The sequence below is a fragment of the Cyprinus carpio genome, chromosome B2 (genome assembly GCF_018340385.1).
Source record: "Cyprinus carpio isolate SPL01 chromosome B2, ASM1834038v1, whole genome shotgun sequence".
NCBI classification, from domain to species: domain Eukaryota; kingdom Metazoa; phylum Chordata; class Actinopteri; order Cypriniformes; family Cyprinidae; genus Cyprinus; species Cyprinus carpio.
Genome location: NC_056598.1, coordinates 30214466 through 30234743, shown reverse-complemented (window position 1 = coordinate 30234743; position 20278 = coordinate 30214466). Strand labels below are relative to the sequence as shown.

Here is a 20278-nt window from a genome sequence, read left to right as displayed (position 1 = left end):
TTTTTACTATAAATATATATACGTTTTTTATATATTTTTTTTTTATATTTTTTTTTTTTTTAGGGTGTTTTTTTTTTGAGGATATTTTGTGTTTTTTTTTCTAAAACAGTTATCAAAGTTAAGGTAGATTTTGCTGAAAACAAGAAAAAATATCCGGCATTGGGTCAGAAAAATCATTTTGTTTTCTCTTTGTATTAAGTTTATTTTTCTGACCCAACTGGCAGATTATTATTATTTTCATAAAACCTTTTCAGAAAGCAAGTTTTAATATCACAAGTAATTTAGCTATATTATTTTAATATATTCATACTAGACAATAAGACAAAAATACAAAGTGAGAAAAAAAAAATACTGTCTAATTTTAAATAGTATCATTGATTCTTTTGATTGTTTATATTGTGTATTGATTTATTACATCATTGGCAATGCTTCATGGGCTGAGCAGCTAATTCACTTACAGTTTTTTTGCACATAAAGTCTTTCCTTGTCACATAGTTTCTGAAAGCTGACACTCGAACACCAGAAGCACACACCAAATCTGCAAAACCATACACTAATTCTCGGCCTTTGACACTTTCTGCTAAAAACAACACACATTTCTCTATGTAACACACAAAAATCTAACAGCAATGTATATTATGGCAAAGGTGTTTGCAAACGTTTGCTTTTGAGATGTGTTTGTGATATTTTGAATGCAGTTCTTCATTTTGCAAGAGATGTGAGGCATTTTGCATTTTGTTGTGTGCATTTCTTGGATTTTTGTGGTAAGTTCTGAAAATGTGTGTAAGCAGATTTTTAATGTCTTTGAAAAGAAGTCTCTTCCACTCTGCAATAAAAAGTGTAATTTTGTGCAATATAAAATCATCAGTCAGTTGATCCAGATTTGATGTGTGTGTGTGTCTCTCTCTCAGTGAAGGCAGTAATCTGACTCCGGCGCATCACTATCCAGACTTCAGGTTTAAAACATACGCTCCGGTGGCTTTCCGCTACTTCAGAGAGCTCTTCGGGATTCGGCCGGACGGATTTGTGGTGAGACTATCTGGTGAGACTGACTGGAGTTCACTAATCACTCTGTGTTATTTCATATTTCTACACGCAGGAGGTCTTTAGTATTATGAGATATTTTCTTGACGTGATCCATCAAAAAAAAAACAATAGGATTTTTCCTTTGGCTTTTGGATTATTGCAGAAAATTAGCTCTGTGAGCAACTAAACTTTAAGATCTTTACATGTTTTGTTCATCATTATAATCTTCATAAAATAAATACACTTTGTTGAAGCCTAAATACAATTGGCAGATGTAGAACTGAACGTAGGCTAGCAAACTACATCACGGTCACATGACTTCAGCGTCATCACCATCAACTGTCTTTGTTTAAAAGCATCTATGAGAAATCTATGAGTATATTGAGATATTCGATTTTTCTGTATTATTCTGAACGTGTGAGTGTGAGTGTGTGTGTCTGTCTGTTTGTGTGTGTGTTTGTGTATGTGTGTGTGTGTGTGTGTGTGTGTGTGTGTGTGTGTGTGTGTGTGTGTGTGTGTGTGTGTGTGTGTGAGTGTGTGAGTGAGTGTGAGTGTGTGTGTCTGTCTGTTTGTGTGTGTGTTTGTGTATGTGTGTGTGTGTGTGTGTGTGTGTGTGAGAGAGAGAGAGAGTGTGTGTGTGTGTGTGTTTCTAAATGTTTGGTCATGTTTGTGTCTGTGTGTCCTGATCTTGTTTTATGGTGTTGAAGCGCAACAAATGCTTTCTGATTCTCAAAATGTATTATAAAAATATATATTAAACTACTGTTCAAATGTTTTTGAAATACTCTTTTCTGCTTAGCAAGGGTGCATTTATTTGATCAAAAATACAGTAAAAACTGTTAAATAATATTACAATTTAAAACAGTTTTCTATATGAATATCTGTTAAACTGTAATTTATTTCTGTGATGCTGTATTTTCAGCATCATTACTCCAGTCTTCAGTGTCACATGATCTTCAGAAATCATTCTAATGATTCAAGAAACATTTCTGATTATCATCAATGTTGAAAACAGTTGTGCTGCTGAATATTTTTGTGAAAACTGTGATGCACTGTATTTTTCAGGATTCTTTGACGAATTGAAAGTTCAAAAGAACAGCATTTAATTGAAACAAATCTTTTGTAACATCATAAATCTTTACTGTCACTTTTGATTAATTTAATGCAAGCTTGCTAAATATAAGTAATAATCACAGATAATACAATCGTACTGATCTCAAACTCTTGAATGCTAGTGTATATTTTATTAAAAATAAAATAATTATAAAAAATTTCCATTGTACAGTAAGTACACAATATTGCATTGTTTTTCTTTATTTTCTGATTTTTAAAAGCTTATTTGTTTTGAATCACATGCTGTAATATTCATATTGGAGCTGATTTGGATCTTGATCTTGAGGAACCAGTGAGGCTGGATAAGTGTGCGGTCAGTGCTGTGGTGTATATAGGGCAGTGCTGAGGCTCATGGGAAGGTTAATGCCTAATTATGATATCACAGCGTCTGGAGCTTAAATGAAACTGAAACATAATAGGTGTGTGAAAGCACATGGATACTTTATAAGCACACACACACACACACACTCACACACACACACACACACACACACACACACACACACACACACGACCTGAGACAGATGGTGATTACCACACTAATACTTTCCTTTTTAAGCACTTAAAACAACAGATACCCACTGGTGTGTGTGTGTGTGAGTGTGTGTGTGTGTGAGAGAGAGAGAGAGAGAGAGAGAGTGTGAGTGTGTGTGTGTGTGTGTGTGTGTGTGTGTGTGTATGCATGCATGCGCATGCGTGTGTGTGTGTGTGTGTGTGTGTGTGTGTGTGAGAGAGAGAGAAAGAGATAGATCTCAGCCCTTATGTTGCTTCTTTTTTTAAAAAGATATGGTTCACACAATGAAGGAAATTCTCTTACAGTGTTATAAACCAGGGTTATCATAGTTAACTAAAACAAACTACTGTAAAACATTTAAAAAAAAATCTTACTTTGAATATATATATATAAACATTTTTTAAGTTTAGCTATTTAAAACTGAAGTAAAAAATTATAAAAAATAAAAAGATATTTAAAGGAAATTCTGAAAGATAAAAAACAACAAAATTTATTAAAATTTATTTATATTTAGAATTTTAAAAATAATATAAAATATTATAGTTAATGTAATATTAATAATTGATATATTATAATAGTATCTTAATTTTATTAAAATAACACTGTTCCAAATCTGTACACTTTAAAAAAAATGTATATATTTTTCATAGTTCCAAATAAAACACAGATTATTGAAGTACATTTTACCAGAAACGTTTCTGTTTTTCTACTTGATATAATGTTTAATTCAGTGTGTCTCTTGCCATTTCTTTGTAACTGTTTGTTAAATTTACTAGCAATTTCTGAGAGAAAATAATCTCTACACCAAATTTTTGACTTTACTTTTTCTGTGGAACACAAGACTCAGTGTTTTTTTTTTTTTTCATGCAATGAAAGTGGATGGTGATTCATATTAATAAAATCTCCAAAAAGCATAAAAGTCTGACTCAGTCGAGAGCTGCATCCTATCAGCGTATATTCATTAATCAGTCTCTCTGACGTCTCTGTGTTTGTTGCAGTACTCTCTCTGTAACGAGCCCTTGATCGAGCTCTCAAACCCCGGTGCCAGCGGCTCCATTTTCTACGTCACTCGAGACGATGAGTTCATCCTGAAGACCGTCATGCACAAAGAGGCAGAGTTCCTGCAGAAGCTGCTTCCAGGATACTACATGGTGAGCCAGCAGCTCGTCCTCAGACACTAACAGCAGTGTGCATGATCACAGGATAAAGCTGCCTGGTTACATATTTCTGGTGACATTTTAAAGTATGCATCTTAACATTTTAGGCTAACCCTTTTTAAATGTTTAAAAATGTATGTGATGTGAAGCTGTTACAGCATTAAGCGTAAGAGATTTTTAAGTATGTATCTAAGTAATGTTTTTTGATTTGTGAATTAAAAAAGAAACAAGTGTAGTTTGTTTTTTATTTATTATAATTTTTAATAATTAAAATGTCATATTTGCAATATTTTCAATTTTTGTTATTTTTTTTTGTTTTTTATTTTTAGATTTTATTTTTCATTTTAATTTAAGTTAATGTTTTAGTCATTTTTCTTTTTTTATGTGTATATGGATTTTATCAAGTTTTAGTTGTAGTTATTTTAATTAGTTATTTTTAGTTATTTATCTGTTACTTAAAATGAAAACGAGAAATGTTTCCTTGGCAACTAGCTAAAATAAAATTTCTGCTGTTTATTTTTTATTTATTTTTATTTTTTATTTCATGTAATGAAAATGTTTTTTTTTAAGGCTCTAGATTTAAAAATGCCTAATTTTGCATCATTCAACATATGAAAATATATATAAAAAAACATAGATTAACAAATAATAAATACTAAATATATAAATTATATGAAAATGGAAATTCTAAAAAAAATTAAAAATTCAACTTTAAAAATAAAGATAGATAAATGGGTACATAAAAAGAGTTATCAATTGCTTTAAGGATTGAAATCAAATTTTCAAATCATTTTTAAATGCCTCAAATTAATGCTTAATTTGTGCTCAAAATGAACCTTAAAAATGCTAAATAATAAGCATAATTAGGAATAGGAAAGATTAACTTCCAAAAGCAGCCTTAAAATGCTAAATAATAAGCAGAATTAGGGATAGGATAGTAAAGATATATATATATATATATATATATATATATATATATATATACACACACAGTTTGTGAAAATTAAAAGATTAAAAAGAATTAAAAAAATATTGTTAAATACAGTTTTATCTAATTTTTATTTTGTTTTATTTTGTAATGTTTTTTTTTTTTTTATTAAGTCATAATTTTGTTATGGTATAAAACTGTTTTGATCTGTTTGCTATTTGCAGTGGTTACTATTTATTATTTTTCACAGTGTGATATTGATGAAACTAGTTAGGGTCAGTTTGGCCCACAAACATCATAATAATAAATAATTAAAATAGTGTATGCATCATTATAATTTTTTATTATTATAGCATATGTATGTCCATATTTTTTGATGAATAGGTAATAACCAGTGAGATTTTTGACCACTGAATTAGGAAATCTTCCCAGTTTGTATTTCAGAAATCAGCTCACCTCATAATTACGTTTCACCTCACTATATCTACGTATATCACCTCACCTCACGTTTTCTCTGCTCATGTAGCAGCGATTTCAATCATTTTTCCCAGGTTTTCTGACTCTTTAAATGAGGCTCATCTGTGTTGTTGGTCTCTCAGAACCTGAACCAGAATCCCCGAACACTGCTGCCCAAGTTCTTCGGTTTGTACTGCGTTCAGTCCGGAGGGAAGAACATCCGTATCGTGGTGATGAATAACATCCTGCCGCGCATCGTTCGCATGCACCTCAAGTTCGACCTGAAGGGCTCCACGTACAAGCGCCGCGCGTCCAAGAAAGAGCGTGAGAAGTCCAAGCCCACCTTTAAAGACCTGGACTTCATGCAGGACGTTCAGGACGGTCTCCTGCTGGACGTGGACACGTATAACGCGCTGCTGAAGACGCTCCAGAGAGACTGTCTGGTGAGAGGCAAAATAATCCAACTGGGATTTTTACAATTAAAATTGTGATTGTGATTAAAAACGAAAACTCCAGGTGTGCTTGTTTGATGGGCTACACAATTTTGGGCCAAAATTTTGTAATTATATAATAATAATAATAATAATAATAATAATAATAATAATTATATTATTTATTAATTAATAATAATTTAAATAATTTTAATAATAATTATTATTATTATATTTTTTTTTATAATTTAAATAAAAATATAAATTGCTAAATAAAAACAAAATAACAAATATAACTATTGTAATATTTCACTGTAAAATAGAAAAAGCAAGTATTTAAGAAAAAAATATGCAATAATAAAAAAAATCAAACTGTGTACCTTTTAAGACTATTCATTAGGCAAATCTAGACATTCATTTGTTTATTTATTTAAATTTAATTAATTTTAATTCTTAATTTCTTTTTTTCAAAATTTGCAACTTTGATTTAACATCCAATTAAAAAAAAATTCTAGTTTTATTTTTCTTGGTTGTAGGGCTACAAAATGTATTATTATCATTGTTGTTGTTATTATTTATAATAATGTAATTATTATTATTGCTGTTATTTAATAATGTTATAATTGTTGATTAATAACAAAAATAAATTTTATTTTTGTATTGTTTTATTTTTAAAAAAAAAAAAAAAAATGTGATTAAGAAAAATAAATTAATAATATTTTTTTATTATTATTTATAAATTGTCATTGTGATTTAAAATATGTAAAAAAAAAAAAAAAAAAAAATCCAGGTTTGCATGTCTGTAGCACTATATGATTTGGCCAAAATTGTGTGTTTATATAACCATATGACTATATATTAATAATAATAATCATAATAATAATTATTATTATTATGATTATTGCTAAATAAAAATAATAAAAACATTTCACTGTAAAAAAGAAAAAAAATCAAGTATTTAATAATAATAATTGTATTTTTATTATATTGTTTATTTTATTCTCATAGTGATTTGGATTTTACTTTGATTAATCGTGCAGTCCTAGTTGGGTTAGTGCAGATCTAAAGTGTGTGTAGTGAAGGTGTGCTGTGTGTGCAGGTGCTGGAGAGTTTTAAGATCATGGACTACAGTCTGTTGCTGGGGGTTCATAATCTGGATCAGGCGGAGCGCGAGCAGCAGACGGAGGGATCTCAGAGCAGCAGCGATGAGAAGAGACCGGCCGCGCAGCGAGCGCTTTACTCCACCGCCATGGAGTCCATTCAGGGAGGAGCGGCGTGCGGCGGCTCCATAGACGCCGACGACACGTGTGTGTCACTCATTTAACATCAGCAGTTTGATGGGATGCAGCAGCACACGCTGACTCTCTGCTCTCTCTCTCTCTCTGCAGGATGGGGGGCATTCCTGCTCTCAACGGCAAAGGAGAGAGACTCCTGCTCTTCATCGGCATCATAGACATCCTGCAGTCCTACAGGTCACACAGTTCATTCATAAAGCACATTTCAGATCTGCTTTGTTCTCTGAATCAGAGAAACACACATGTTCATGACCCCCCGCTTACAAAAAATACTTAATTTTAATGCCCACATTTATTATTTATTTGTAGTATTTTTTTAGGAGTGATTTAAATCATTGCCACATGAGTATCAAACCTGCTCAAGATTTAACATTTAAATTAACTTTTATTTATTTTAAAAGTTCTATTATATTTTATTTAGGAGATTGATGTAAAATTTTGATTTTACATTTTTGCATATATTTGTTTATGTATTTATTTGTTTATATGAAAAATTGGGGCAGTTTAAACCTTTTTTAAATTGTGTTTCATGGTGCAGGTGTCCTGTGGTTGGAATTATTGTTAAAATAATTATTAAACTATAAACGTAAAAAAAGCCTACCTTTGCAGACTCTGAGTTTAGTAAATCTGGCCCTTTGTTTTTATTTTATTTATTTAGTCATTGGTAAAATTGTGTAAATATTTAGAATTGTATTTCATATTACACACAGTGCTTGTGCCTTGTAGTTGTTATTAAAATGATTTAATTTAATTTAGAACAATTGTTGAGCTATACATTTTTTTCTACCTTTTAAGACTCTTAATTGTGTAAATCTGAACATTATTTATATAATTATTTATTTTGTTTTACTTTGTCCTAAATTAAATTAAAAAAAAAAAAAAAAAAATTTATATTGCAATATTTTATGGCAAAATTTAAAAAGTGGGTATTTAAAAAAAAAATACAAAAATTAAATAATTAATTAATTAATTTAATAGTGATTGATATTTAAAAATATTCAATTTTTTTTATTATTTTATTTTATTTTGGGCCCTTTTTAAATAGTGTTATATATTGCATACGGTGCAGGTGGCCTGTAGTTTTGCGCTTATGTATTTTCTCTCCTGATGAACCGCATGGCTTTATAATCTTCACTAGCGTTTGGGGATGTTTTATGCTCTTATGTAACGGTTTTTAGAAGACTGCATTAAGTTCTCCATCAGGACACACAGCAGTATGTGAAGTGAAGCTGATGTTGGTGTTTTTCTGCAGACTCATCAAGAAGCTGGAACACACGTGGAAGGCTCTGGTGCATGACGGGGTGAGAAACTCACACAAATACATCATCATCATTATCATCATCATCATCTTGACCGTTATAATGCATCATAACCCTCCTGTCTGCCATCTCAGAGCATTAATACACATCACGTCTGATACTGTACATCTACAGTATAAACACAAACTGATCATGACCCTCCTTCCCCAATACAACTTACTTCGTATTAATCCCATGCAAATCTCAATCATTCTTATTATTATATATATTTTATTAATTTTCAAAATTGTGCCAATATTTGTTTTAACATAATTGGGTATAATATAATTTTTAAATTGTGTTTTATGGCGCAGGTGCCCTGTAGTTGATATTGTTGTTAAAATAATTAAACTATAAATGTGTAGTTTAGAAAAATTAATAGTTAACAAAAATGTAACAAAAATAACTACATACCTTTTAAGAATCTTAAGAAGAAGACATTTAAGATTTTATTTTATTTTTATTGTTTTTATTGCCAAAATTGTGGCAATATTTTGAATTGTGTTTTATATTGCATATGGTGCTTGTGTGTTATTAACATTTATTAAATTTAATTTAAAATAATTATTAAACTATACATTTATTTATAACAAAAAATACTTTATTTGTTAAATGACTAAATGTAAATGTAAATATAGTTTATATAATATTTTTTATTTTTTTGCCTTAAGCAGTGACATTTAAAAAAAATGTATACTGTGCTTAACTATTATCAGAAGTCAAAAAATCTAAAATGATTATGCTAAATATAATAATGTGCCTCTTCTACAGTGATTCAAATGATAATTTGCACCTCAATAATGATGTTGAGAAACTTGAATAGACATTAAAGTAAATATAAATAGTTCAAAAAGGAGATTTATTATTATTTAGACCCATTTTGCCTGATTAATAAATACTTTTTTCTCTCAGGACACCGTTTCTGTCCACCGACCGAACTTCTACGCTGACCGCTTCTTCAGGTTCATGAGCAGCACTGTGTTCAAGAAAAGCTCCTGTGAGTGCCTCAGAACCGCTGTAGTGATAGAGAGCTGAAGCAGACGCTGTAATCTAACAGAAGTCTGATTCTGGTCTGTCCAGCGCTGAAGGCTTCTCCTGTGAAGAAGGGCCGTGTGGTGCTGACCGTGCCCAAACTCAGCGGTCCCGGAGCGGCCTGGTCGGCCAGCCAGCTTCCCTCACAGAGAGACGAGAACATCTATGATCTGAGAGGAGCGTGCAGCTTCCCCGTGCTGGAGAACCATGGTGATTATCCTACTTGCCTTCTTTATGTGCATGCCTTTGATAAGTACCGTTTTGCATAGAAGCCAGTTTCCACCAGGGAATAAAAATTATAAAGGTAATTGTGACTTTTTGTCTCACAATTCTGACATTTTTTTCATTGAATTCAGAGATTATATTTTGCAATTCTGAGATTATAGTTTACATTTATTACTTTTTTTCTCTGAATTCAGAGATTATATCTTGCAATTCTGAGATTATAACTCATATTTATTACTTTTTTCTCTGAATTCAGTTTATATCTTGCAATCCTGAGATTATAGCTCACATTTATTACTTTTTTTCTCTGAATTCAGAGATTATATCTTGCAATCCTGAGATTATAGCTCACATTTATTACTTTTTTCTCTGAATTCAGTTCATATCTTTCAATTCTGAGATTATAGCTCACATTTATTACTTTTTTTCTCTGATTTTATGGTTTTTGTGTTTTTGTATTTCTGTTTTGAATGAAATTAATTTGATATTAATTTAAAAAAAAAAGATGCCTCAAACGCAGCTGTGAAAAGCTTTTGGCCATGTTTACAATAGCATTAGAGTAGAATGAATCCCATAAAGCAATGCACTTGACTTGATTGTGATTTCTTATTTGATCTGACTGCCTGAATTAAGTAAAAAAAAAAAAAAAAACGAATTGCTTTAAAATTGCACAATAATCTTTTTTTTTTTTTTTTTTTTTTTACATGAACTGGACATGAATTTCCTGAATGAAACATGCAACATAATAAAGTCATTTAACAGCAATGTAGCATTCTTTAAAATAATAACTTTAACAATAACAATAACTTTAATAGAATGTTTGTTCAATTATATCTGGTCTTTAATAATTTTCTCAAAATGTAAGTACAAAAACATTATATATGCATTATTCATAGAGCTTTTCCCCCTTTTTTTTTTAAATGTTACTACTAGTTTTTAGAATGTTCATTTAAAAGTAACATTTAAATATTTAAAAGTAACATTCTGATAATGTATGTACAGTGCTAAAATGGAATGTTCACTTAAAGCGACAGTTCACCCCAAAATGAAAATTCCGTCATCATTTACTCATCCTCCACTTGTTCCAGACCTGAATGAGGATCTTTCTTCTGTTGAGCACAAAAGACCAAAGAGTGTTTGCTTATTTATTGTCTCAGGTCTGCAGTCCTGCACTCCTCCGTCGTTCGAGGAAGCGACCACGGCGTCTGTGGCCACAACTCTGTCCTCCAACAACTCCATATCAATCCCAGAACGCTCTCCGTCAGACACCACAGAGCAGCCGCGCTACAGGTCAACATTAATCACCTCCTTTACAGACATGACTTCATATTCAGTCACCAAATAAGAAGCAACAGTAACACTTCACTTGAAGCCTTTATGTATAATTCATTCATAACGAAACCTATAATGCATCATATATTCTTCTCATAAATAATTGTAACCAAAGTTAAAATGAATTATAACATTTTCAGATTCCTTGTTGCATCTGAAGCTGTTTTAATGCATTATACTATGCTTTCTAAAGGTATAACACTGTATTATATTATAACTGTAGTAGTAATTATTCAGAAGATATCATACAATGCATTGTAATGTGTATTATGAGGCATAATTAATGCAGTAAAAATAATGTATAAAGGTTGCAACAACAATGACAAGGCTGCTTATTTTCTCACCACCTGGATTTTGTTCTCTTTTGTTTTCACAGAAGACACACACTGTCTCTGAAAGACGCTGAGGGAAGGTGAGCTTCATTGGCTTAACTGTATTTTTATTTACAAACCATATTGATCTGTGACTTTACATGCTCACATCAGCTAGTTTATCAATCATGATGCAAAACAAATTCTTACTCCACATTTAAATCAAGATGTATTAACTTGAAATGCTATATGACCTAAGATGTTCAGAAAATTCATCAAAATTAATTAAAAAAACTTTATATATATAGTATATATAATATATATATATATATATATATATAATATATATATATATATATATATATATAATTTATTTATTTATTTATTTTTTGAAAACAAGAGAAAATAGCTGCCAGTGGGGTCAGGAAAATAATCTAGCTTTCCCTTTGAATTAATTGTTTATTTATTTATTTAGACTCCATTGGCTCCAATCAAAAATCAAGCATAAACTCACTTAATTTTGATACATTTTTATAAGATTTTGCTTCTCAAGTAAATGTATTTTGATGTGAGAATGTTTAGATATTTGCCTTGGGAAACCAGACAAAAATACTGAGTAAGAAGATTATTTTTTAGTTGGTTTTTGTAACTGAATGTGTTTGTTTTGGCAGGACACATGAGTTGGTGGATGTGCATGAGGAAGAGCAGCAGACCATCACTGTGCAGGTGGAGGTGAAGAGAGAGAGAGAAGATGAGGAGGAGGAGGAGCCAGACGTCTGCCAGAAATCACCACAGTAAACATGCATATGAATCTCATACCAGCAGCACTCAGTCTCTGATACAGTATTTTCATCATGTTTTTAGTTATTCGTTTGAGAGAACTAAGTCAATGGTTTGTTTTCCTAGCGAATGCACGAAAAAGATGCATATCTTGAATGCAATATACTGTAAGTTGCTTTGGATAAAAGCATCTGCCATATGCATATGCACTAAATACTGTATATTTTTAATTTATTTTTATTTTAGCACTTCTATTTGAAACATTTTATTTTAGTTAGCTGCCAAGTTTTTACCTATAAAAAATAGAATATTAAAATATTATCTGTTTTTTTATATATATTTTATTTAAGCTTTATTTTAGTTAACGAGAACAGTTTGAATAGTTTTAGGTTTAGCCAACAACAACACAGGTAAATAAATAGGATAAAATCTTAAAGCAATGGAAACATCTACGATGAAAATGAAAAAAAAATCATAATATAATATAAAATATTTAAACAAAACCTACATTTATTTTTTTAATTAAACGTTTAACAAAAATTAAACAAATTACACAACATTTTTAATTTAAGTTTAACTTATCAAATAGTATCTAATATTTCTATTATATTTTATTTCAGCTTTATTTCAGTAAGCAAAAATAATATAATACTTCTGTATATTTTATGTATTCAAATTGCATGTAATATTTGGCTTTGGATTACAGAGTTTTAACCTAAACTAATAAACTTAATGTGATTCATATTTGTTTAATTAAAGCATATAGTAAATGTTTTTTTTAATACAATTGAATTCTAAGCTATTTTGAAAATGTGGTTATTTCATTAAAATGAAACAGAAACAAATAGCCAATGATAAACTTTTTGGGTTTTTTTTTTTTTGAGAGATACTAACTGCATCATGCATATGCATCAGATTAATTTAGTTCATGTTAAAACTGTGTAATCCAAATGGATGGAAATTTTAGATACGATTCAAATATATTAGGCCTAAATATTTGATAGTTTCCTGAGCTAATATTGAAGCGGTGGATCTGTGAGATCCAGGTGTAGGTTTTGGCCATATGGTCCGGAGAGCTTTACTGCAGACCATCTGTTTCTGCTTTACTCAAACACCGTGCTCTCAGCACTCCTGTCACTTTGAATTCTTTATGGAAGTGTCTGTCAGGTTAAATGATGAGTCGGTGAGACAGTGCAAACACAAGTGTTTTGCAAAGTCTTGCAAACTATCAAAACCTAGATGTTTACAGTTACTGTCTCTTTTAAATTGTGAGTGATGTGAGCCTTGCAAAACTGGTTGCTAGGACGTTTTGAGCGGTTGCTAGGTGGTCACTTACTGAACCTGATGCCAGATCAGTGGTTTAGTTTGTAAGTGATTTAATGCAGGGATTCCCCAGCGATTCTGTCAGCCAAAACCTTTCTGAGCTAAAATATCTACTTGAAATCCTTCTTAAAGATTCACATGATGTGGATTTGTGTGATAAACAAGTAAAATATTTAATCTTTTTTAAATAATAGGTTCATTCTCATTTGTTTTTGTTATAAAATGATGTATTTATTTTAGTATTTACATTTATCCCTCTTATCATATTTATATTATATTATAAATAATATTATTATTATGAATATTAAAAATTTAATTATAATATTTTACATTTATATTTATATAATTTTACATTTATATATTTATATTTTAATTAATTATTACCAATAATTATTTTACATGTGTCCTTCTTATTATATTTATATTTTACATTAATATTTAATCAATTAATTAATAGCTCATAATTATCCCTTTTATAACATTTATATTATATAAGTAATATTATTATTATTATAAATATTTATATTTTACAATTTAATTATTAACTAATAATTGACATTTATACCTCTTATTATATTTATATTATATACTATAATATATTATTATTATAAATTATTATAAATTATTTTTTATTCATTTAATAACTAATTAATTAACGTTTGATTAATTGTAATTAATTTAATTAATAACTGATAATTATTAACTGTTATTACATGTATATTATATATCATTATTATTATTTTAAATAAATATATTTAACATTTATAATAAAATTAATTAACTATAAGCTAATGATTATTTAACATTTGACCCCAATTATAAAAAGATTTGAGTCTTCTTCTCTATTTTTTAGCTCGGTGACAGACGTTCCTCCTCCAGACACTGATGACCTCGTTTCAGAAACAGCACCCGTTGCCCAGGAAACCGTCTCCCATACAGCACTTCCTGGTGACACCCAGACGACACTTCCTGTTGAAACAGCTCCTCTGACAGAAAGCGGGGCCCTGGTGTCAGCTCCGGCCCCTGAAGCAGCTTCCAGCCCAAACACACAGCGTCTCTCAGAGTCTCTGGAGGAAGAGCTCGCCTCAAACACTGACATCTACTTTGTGAGTATGAGCCTCATCGTAGGACGGAGCATCAAACTCAGCATCTGGATTTGATCAGGAATTGTTTTGTTGGCGGTCTGATTTACAGCAGCGTAATGCTGTCATATTAGCAGAAGTTCATATTGAGTTTATGAAGTGTTATACATACAGGGTTCCCACAGTTACAAAAACAAATATGAATATACATTTGAAAATGTGCTGAAAATGTGAACAACAGTGTTATTTTGGTATTCTTTATATATTTTATTATTATTATTTTATATGTTTTTAACAGTTTATATTTATCATTATAATATTTTGTATATATAATTTTAGTTTTATTCCGTGTGCTTTTATTTTTTACACATTTATATATATATATATATATATATATATATATATATATATATATATATATATATATATATATATTTTTTTTTTTTACAATATTTTACTCATTTAGATTTAATTTTAGTTTTAGTCATATTTGTACTTCTTTCTAAACTTCTTTCAGTTAGTTTCCAAAGCAACATTTCTAATTCAAATTTGAGTTTTTAAGGTTTTTCATCTAATATTTATATTATTTTTCATAATATAATAATAATAATAATTAATAGTAATAATTAATAGTTTAAGTTTTAGCTAATAACAACACAGCTGAATAAAATGGATAACATTTTAAAGCAATGGAAACATATATGATGAAAATGACTAGTTATGACCAAAATATATAATAATATATCATAATAACATAATAATAAATATTTTAGATCCTGCTTTTAGTGAGTCTAAAAAGACTTAGGCAACAAGCTTTAAAAAACATTTAATTTTTTTTTTTTTATACATTTTTTAAAAATTAAAACAAAATTAGGCAACATTTTAAATTTAGTGTTAATTTTTTAACTTACTTAATATGATCTATTTTCTATTATAATTTATTTCAGCTTTATTTCAGTTGCCAAAAATTATTTTAATAGTTTTACTTTTAATCAACAATTTTTCAATACATTTTTAATCAACAAACTGGTAGATAAAATCCATGAAAATGTATATAGTAAAGGTTAGTAATTATGCTTAGCAAATACATGATATCATAATAATATAATATTTAATATTACAGAATCTGCTCTTAGTGAGTGCAGTCTCTATAAAATAATAATGTGTAGGAACCACATGGAAATGCATTGGTCAAAAGATATGGGAACCCTGCTTTTACTGTTAATACAGTATATTTTAAACACACTTATGCATGCAGCACTTAAATATGTCTCATTTTCATTTCACTAAAACAAAATGCCACAAATCACCTGATTTGGTGACTTCATGTGGTGTGGAGCTGAATATGAGTCACGTTCCACAGAGTCTGGATGATCTGGAGTTAAGGAGGTAACGTGTGTGTGTGTGTGTGTGTGTGTGTGTGTGTGTGTGTGTGTGTGTGTGTGTCAGTACGCTGAGGGCAGATATTGGGTTTACTCTCTGGTGCTCCAGCGGAGGAAGCTCAGCTCCTGCAGTGTCGTAAGTCAACAGATCTAAACACCTGAGAGCAGGACGTCCCAACCACCATAATATCACATTATAAAACCTATATTTGAATTTCATTTGACATTTCTATTACAGTCTCACAAACTCTCGGTTGGGAAATCCTGCTGCAGGCTGTAGTTTTAGGGTTTTATTAGAGGTCCTACAATCCGGTAGCTCACCTTCATGTGTAGTTTTTCACCTCCTGATGGACAAACTCACGATTCCTGATAATACTTTTCACATTGCGTTCGTAATATGGAAACCTAGCTTCCGCTTTATTAAAAGTGTATGTAAAACAGTGTGCAGCATGTTTCATATAGTAGTGTGCTATGCTGTGGTCACATGACCTCTCTATGTGTCCGGTTATCATAACAGAAACAAATAAATCATTAATCAAATTTAGTGTGAAATCATCTAAAACTTTTTGCAGCCCAGTCAAAAAGGGTTGTTATAGTTAACAAAAACTAAAACCATTAAAAAAATGTTTAAAACCTTGAAATAAATGTACACTATTTTTTTATTTGTTTTATTTCAGCTAGTTGCCAAGAAAACATATTGGTTTAATTTAACTTGATGTACTAAAATATATAAAACTAAAACTGTAATAAAAATGTGTAGACATGAAAATAAAAATTTACAGAATGAACAACAAAATTACAAAAACTTTTAGTAAATTACCAAAGCAAACAATAAAATGAAAACAAAAACATGAGAATATAAAAACTAATTCAAACTATTAAATAAAATTAGAATGCTATTTCAATGATACTAAAAGAACACTGATGGAGATACTGTAAAAGTTTTCATGAAGATTTTTTTTAAAGTTTTAGTTATTTTGCTGTTTTTATCTTTTTTTTGTTAAAAAGTAATAAAAAATTATTAGTTTTTATTTTAGATTTATATTATTGCTTTTTATTATTTATATATTATATATTTTTATTTTACTTTACTTTTTTCCTTTGTTTATCCTTTAGTTATTTTAGAAAATCAAGTTAAACTAAAATAAAATTAGCTTTAGCAACTAGCTGGAATTGATTTTTTTTCTTTTCTTTATTTTCTTAGTTTGTTGACAACTATAACAAATAAATAATTTTCATTATGTGTTAAGAGCTGGAAAATCCATAAATTGCATACATACCGAAAATGTGCATACCATGCACTGTATTGCATACAGCCAAACTAGTATGAGTATGATGAGGTGTATGATGTATTGTGCTTTATACATAAATTTTGATTTGATTTGATGATAGTGTGTTTGGAGGCACATTTCACTGTGATCTGTCGTTTTATTCTTCCACTAAATGTTGAATGTTTCTAGTCACCTCATGCATTTGCTCTTTCTGTCTCTGTGTGTTTGTGTTTCATGCGTCTGCTGCACGGCTCCGTCTCTCTCTGTGCTGTGTGTGTGTGTGTGTGTGTGTGTGTGTGTGTGTGTGTGTGTGTGTGTGTGTGTGTGTGTGTTGCCCTCTGCTGTGGCGGCGGTGTGTCTGCAGACTCCAGAGGACAGGAGTTGGGTTTATTCGCCCCTGCATTACGGCTCAGAGCCTCACAGTGAAAGCGACACAGTAAGTTTGGGCTTCCAAACCAAAGCCCTTCCTGAAACAGAGCCCAGGCTGTTCAGAAACCCTCCCATTCAAGAACTACACCTCTGCTCATCACTTCATTGATCCTCATCATTCATTCATTCATCTATTCATCAAGTCCATAAATTAGTAGAAAGTCTCAAAGGAATAGTTTCCTCAAAAATGAAAGCTGTCGTTATTTACTTACTTAATTTATTATTATAGTATTAGTATATTTATTTACATACTTAATGATTAAAAAAAAACAGTATCACATTTTTAACCCTAATACTTATTTTAGTTAATTAATTATATTAATAGATATTTTGATAATTATTTAATATTATTTTAAAAAGAAAGAACTTTTTATAAAGCTTCTATTATTATATTATATTATATTATATTATATATATTATATTATATTATATTATCTTATATTATATTCTATTAGATATAATATTATATTATATTATACTATATTTAAGATGATAATTTATATTTAGCTGAAATGCTGTACAATGAATACAATAGAAAAAATAATATCAAAATAATATAAAAAATATATAATTTAATATATATATATATATATATATATATAATTGTTTTATATTATTATAAAATGTATAACATTTCAGAAGCATATTTATATTTTAATTAATATTATTTATATCATATTCAAAATGATATATTTAACATTGACAAAGATAACAGTTAAATATAATTCTATATTTATATTAGTATTTTACATTATTATAAAATGTATAATTTTTATGAACCATTATTTTTATCATTTATAATTCTAAAAGTAGAGTATGTTTAAAATTAGTATATTCAATTTTGACAGATTGCCGGATTGAAAATAAATATATGTATACAATTTTTGTATTATAATAAAATATATAACATTTGTAAAGCTTATTTATATTGTTAATTATATATGTTTATTATATTTAAAATTTAACTATATTCATAACAGTAAAATATAGTTATATATTTATTGAATTGTTTTTATTATAAAATGTATAACATTTATTAAGCTTCTTTATATTATGAATATTTATAACTATAGTATATAATATTTAAAATGGATTAAAATTGATTATGTATAAATATTTAGCTTGAATGCTGTCCAATAAATTGCATAAATATTGCATATATTATTCCAAAAGACTTGCACTTGTGTGTAAATAACGGCAGCATGTTTGTTTTTGGCTGAACTGTTGTTTTAATTGATTTGTTTGTAGTTTGTGTCAGTTTGTTTGTTTTCATTAGCATGAGCTGCTGGACGCTTCAGCTGCTGAGTCACATCATGTTCAGCTCTGAGCCTCATCACACACACTCACACACACACACACTCACACACTCTCACACACACACACACACACACACACACACACACACACACACACACTCACACACTCACACACTCTCACACACACACACACACACACGCACGCACGCACACACTCACTCACTCACTCATACTCACACACGCGCGCACTCACTCACTCACTCACACGCACACACACTCACACACACACGCACGCACGCACACACACACACAAACACACACACACAAACACACACACACACTCGTACACACGCACACACACACACACACACACAAACTCACACACACACTCGTACACACGCACACACACGCACACACACACACACACACACACAAACTCACACACACACACACTCGTACACACGCACACACACACACACACAAACTCACACACACACGCACTCACACTCACACGCACTCACTCACACGCACACACAAACACACACACACACACACACACACACTCACACGCACTCACACACACACACACACACACACACGCACGCACGCACACACACTCACACACACTGTGTTATGCAGTTAGTAGAGAAATATCGAGGGTTGCATCCAAATTTGCATACTATCTGTACTGTATAGTATGAAAAATTAGGGTTATTGCATCCTAAAATATTTTATAATGTAATGAAGGATGCATGCCAAATATGTCTGTGCTCTGTTTCTGAAATAAACATCATTAGTTCATTATTTTTGGTCTCATATTCCTCCTTGCACTATGAACAGTGAGGAGTGACTGTTTTCAGAAGAATTTTAGACAAAAGCTTTGCATTTTCATTACTTATGAAAAGGTTATGTTATCCAGATGTTAATTCCAAAATTATTTTTAAATAAAATTATAAAATGGATTGTTAGAGTGATTTTTTATTATTTGTTTATGATTGTTCGAAGCTGTTGTAAATTACTCTACAAACATACACCTTTGTTTACATTTGTGTGTTGCTCGGCAACCAGTTTGTTGCAACCACAACTGTTTCTGAGGAACTACATTGTTTGACTGAAGAATACTATTTTTATTTATATCATTACACTTTATTTGCTCTGTTTTATTTTGTGAAACCTTAAAATGTATATGGAATAACCGTTTTATAAAAGCAGTAAGCCCCGTGAACCCGTGGTTTACAGTGAATTCTTGGGGCTTATTGTTTTAAGACATCACACCTTAAATAAATGAACTATATGTATGTAGTTAATTATACTGCTATTATAAAAATTATAACATTGATATATATATTATAAAATATTAATATTTATATGATTATTTTCTAACACTTTATTTTAGGGTCTTTTAACTAGTTGCTTATTAGCATGCATATTACTAGAATTTTTGCCATTTATTAGTATTAATCATGCACATATTTATGCCTTATTCTACATCCCTAATCCTAATCCCTAATCCCAATACTTAAACTTAACAACTACCTTACTAACTATTAATAAGCAGCAAATTAGGAATTTATCGAGGGAAAACTCATAGTTAATAGTGAATAAGTGTTCCCTATGTGTGTGTGTGTGTGTGTGTG

The 20278-nt window shown here is 30.0% G+C and overlaps 1 protein-coding gene across 1 annotated transcript in view; it reads left to right on the top strand.

Moving 5' to 3' along the window:
- Window positions 1–20278, top strand: part of LOC109047549 (phosphatidylinositol 4-phosphate 5-kinase type-1 gamma-like) — a 39053-nt gene that overhangs the window by 18276 nt on the left and 499 nt on the right. Inside the window, exons 5-18 of the mRNA XM_042719094.1 lie at window positions 912–1029; window positions 3652–3804; window positions 5338–5637; window positions 6725–6930; window positions 7014–7097; window positions 8173–8221; window positions 9131–9215; window positions 9299–9460; window positions 10633–10765; window positions 11184–11219; window positions 11790–11912; window positions 14075–14327; window positions 15753–15821; window positions 17321–17392. Of these exons, the coding sequence (XP_042575028.1) occupies window positions 912–1029; window positions 3652–3804; window positions 5338–5637; window positions 6725–6930; window positions 7014–7097; window positions 8173–8221; window positions 9131–9215; window positions 9299–9460; window positions 10633–10765; window positions 11184–11219; window positions 11790–11912; window positions 14075–14327; window positions 15753–15821; window positions 17321–17392 (1843 nt within the window). The remainder of the gene's footprint in view (window positions 1–911; window positions 1030–3651; window positions 3805–5337; window positions 5638–6724; window positions 6931–7013; window positions 7098–8172; window positions 8222–9130; window positions 9216–9298; window positions 9461–10632; window positions 10766–11183; window positions 11220–11789; window positions 11913–14074; window positions 14328–15752; window positions 15822–17320; window positions 17393–20278) is intronic.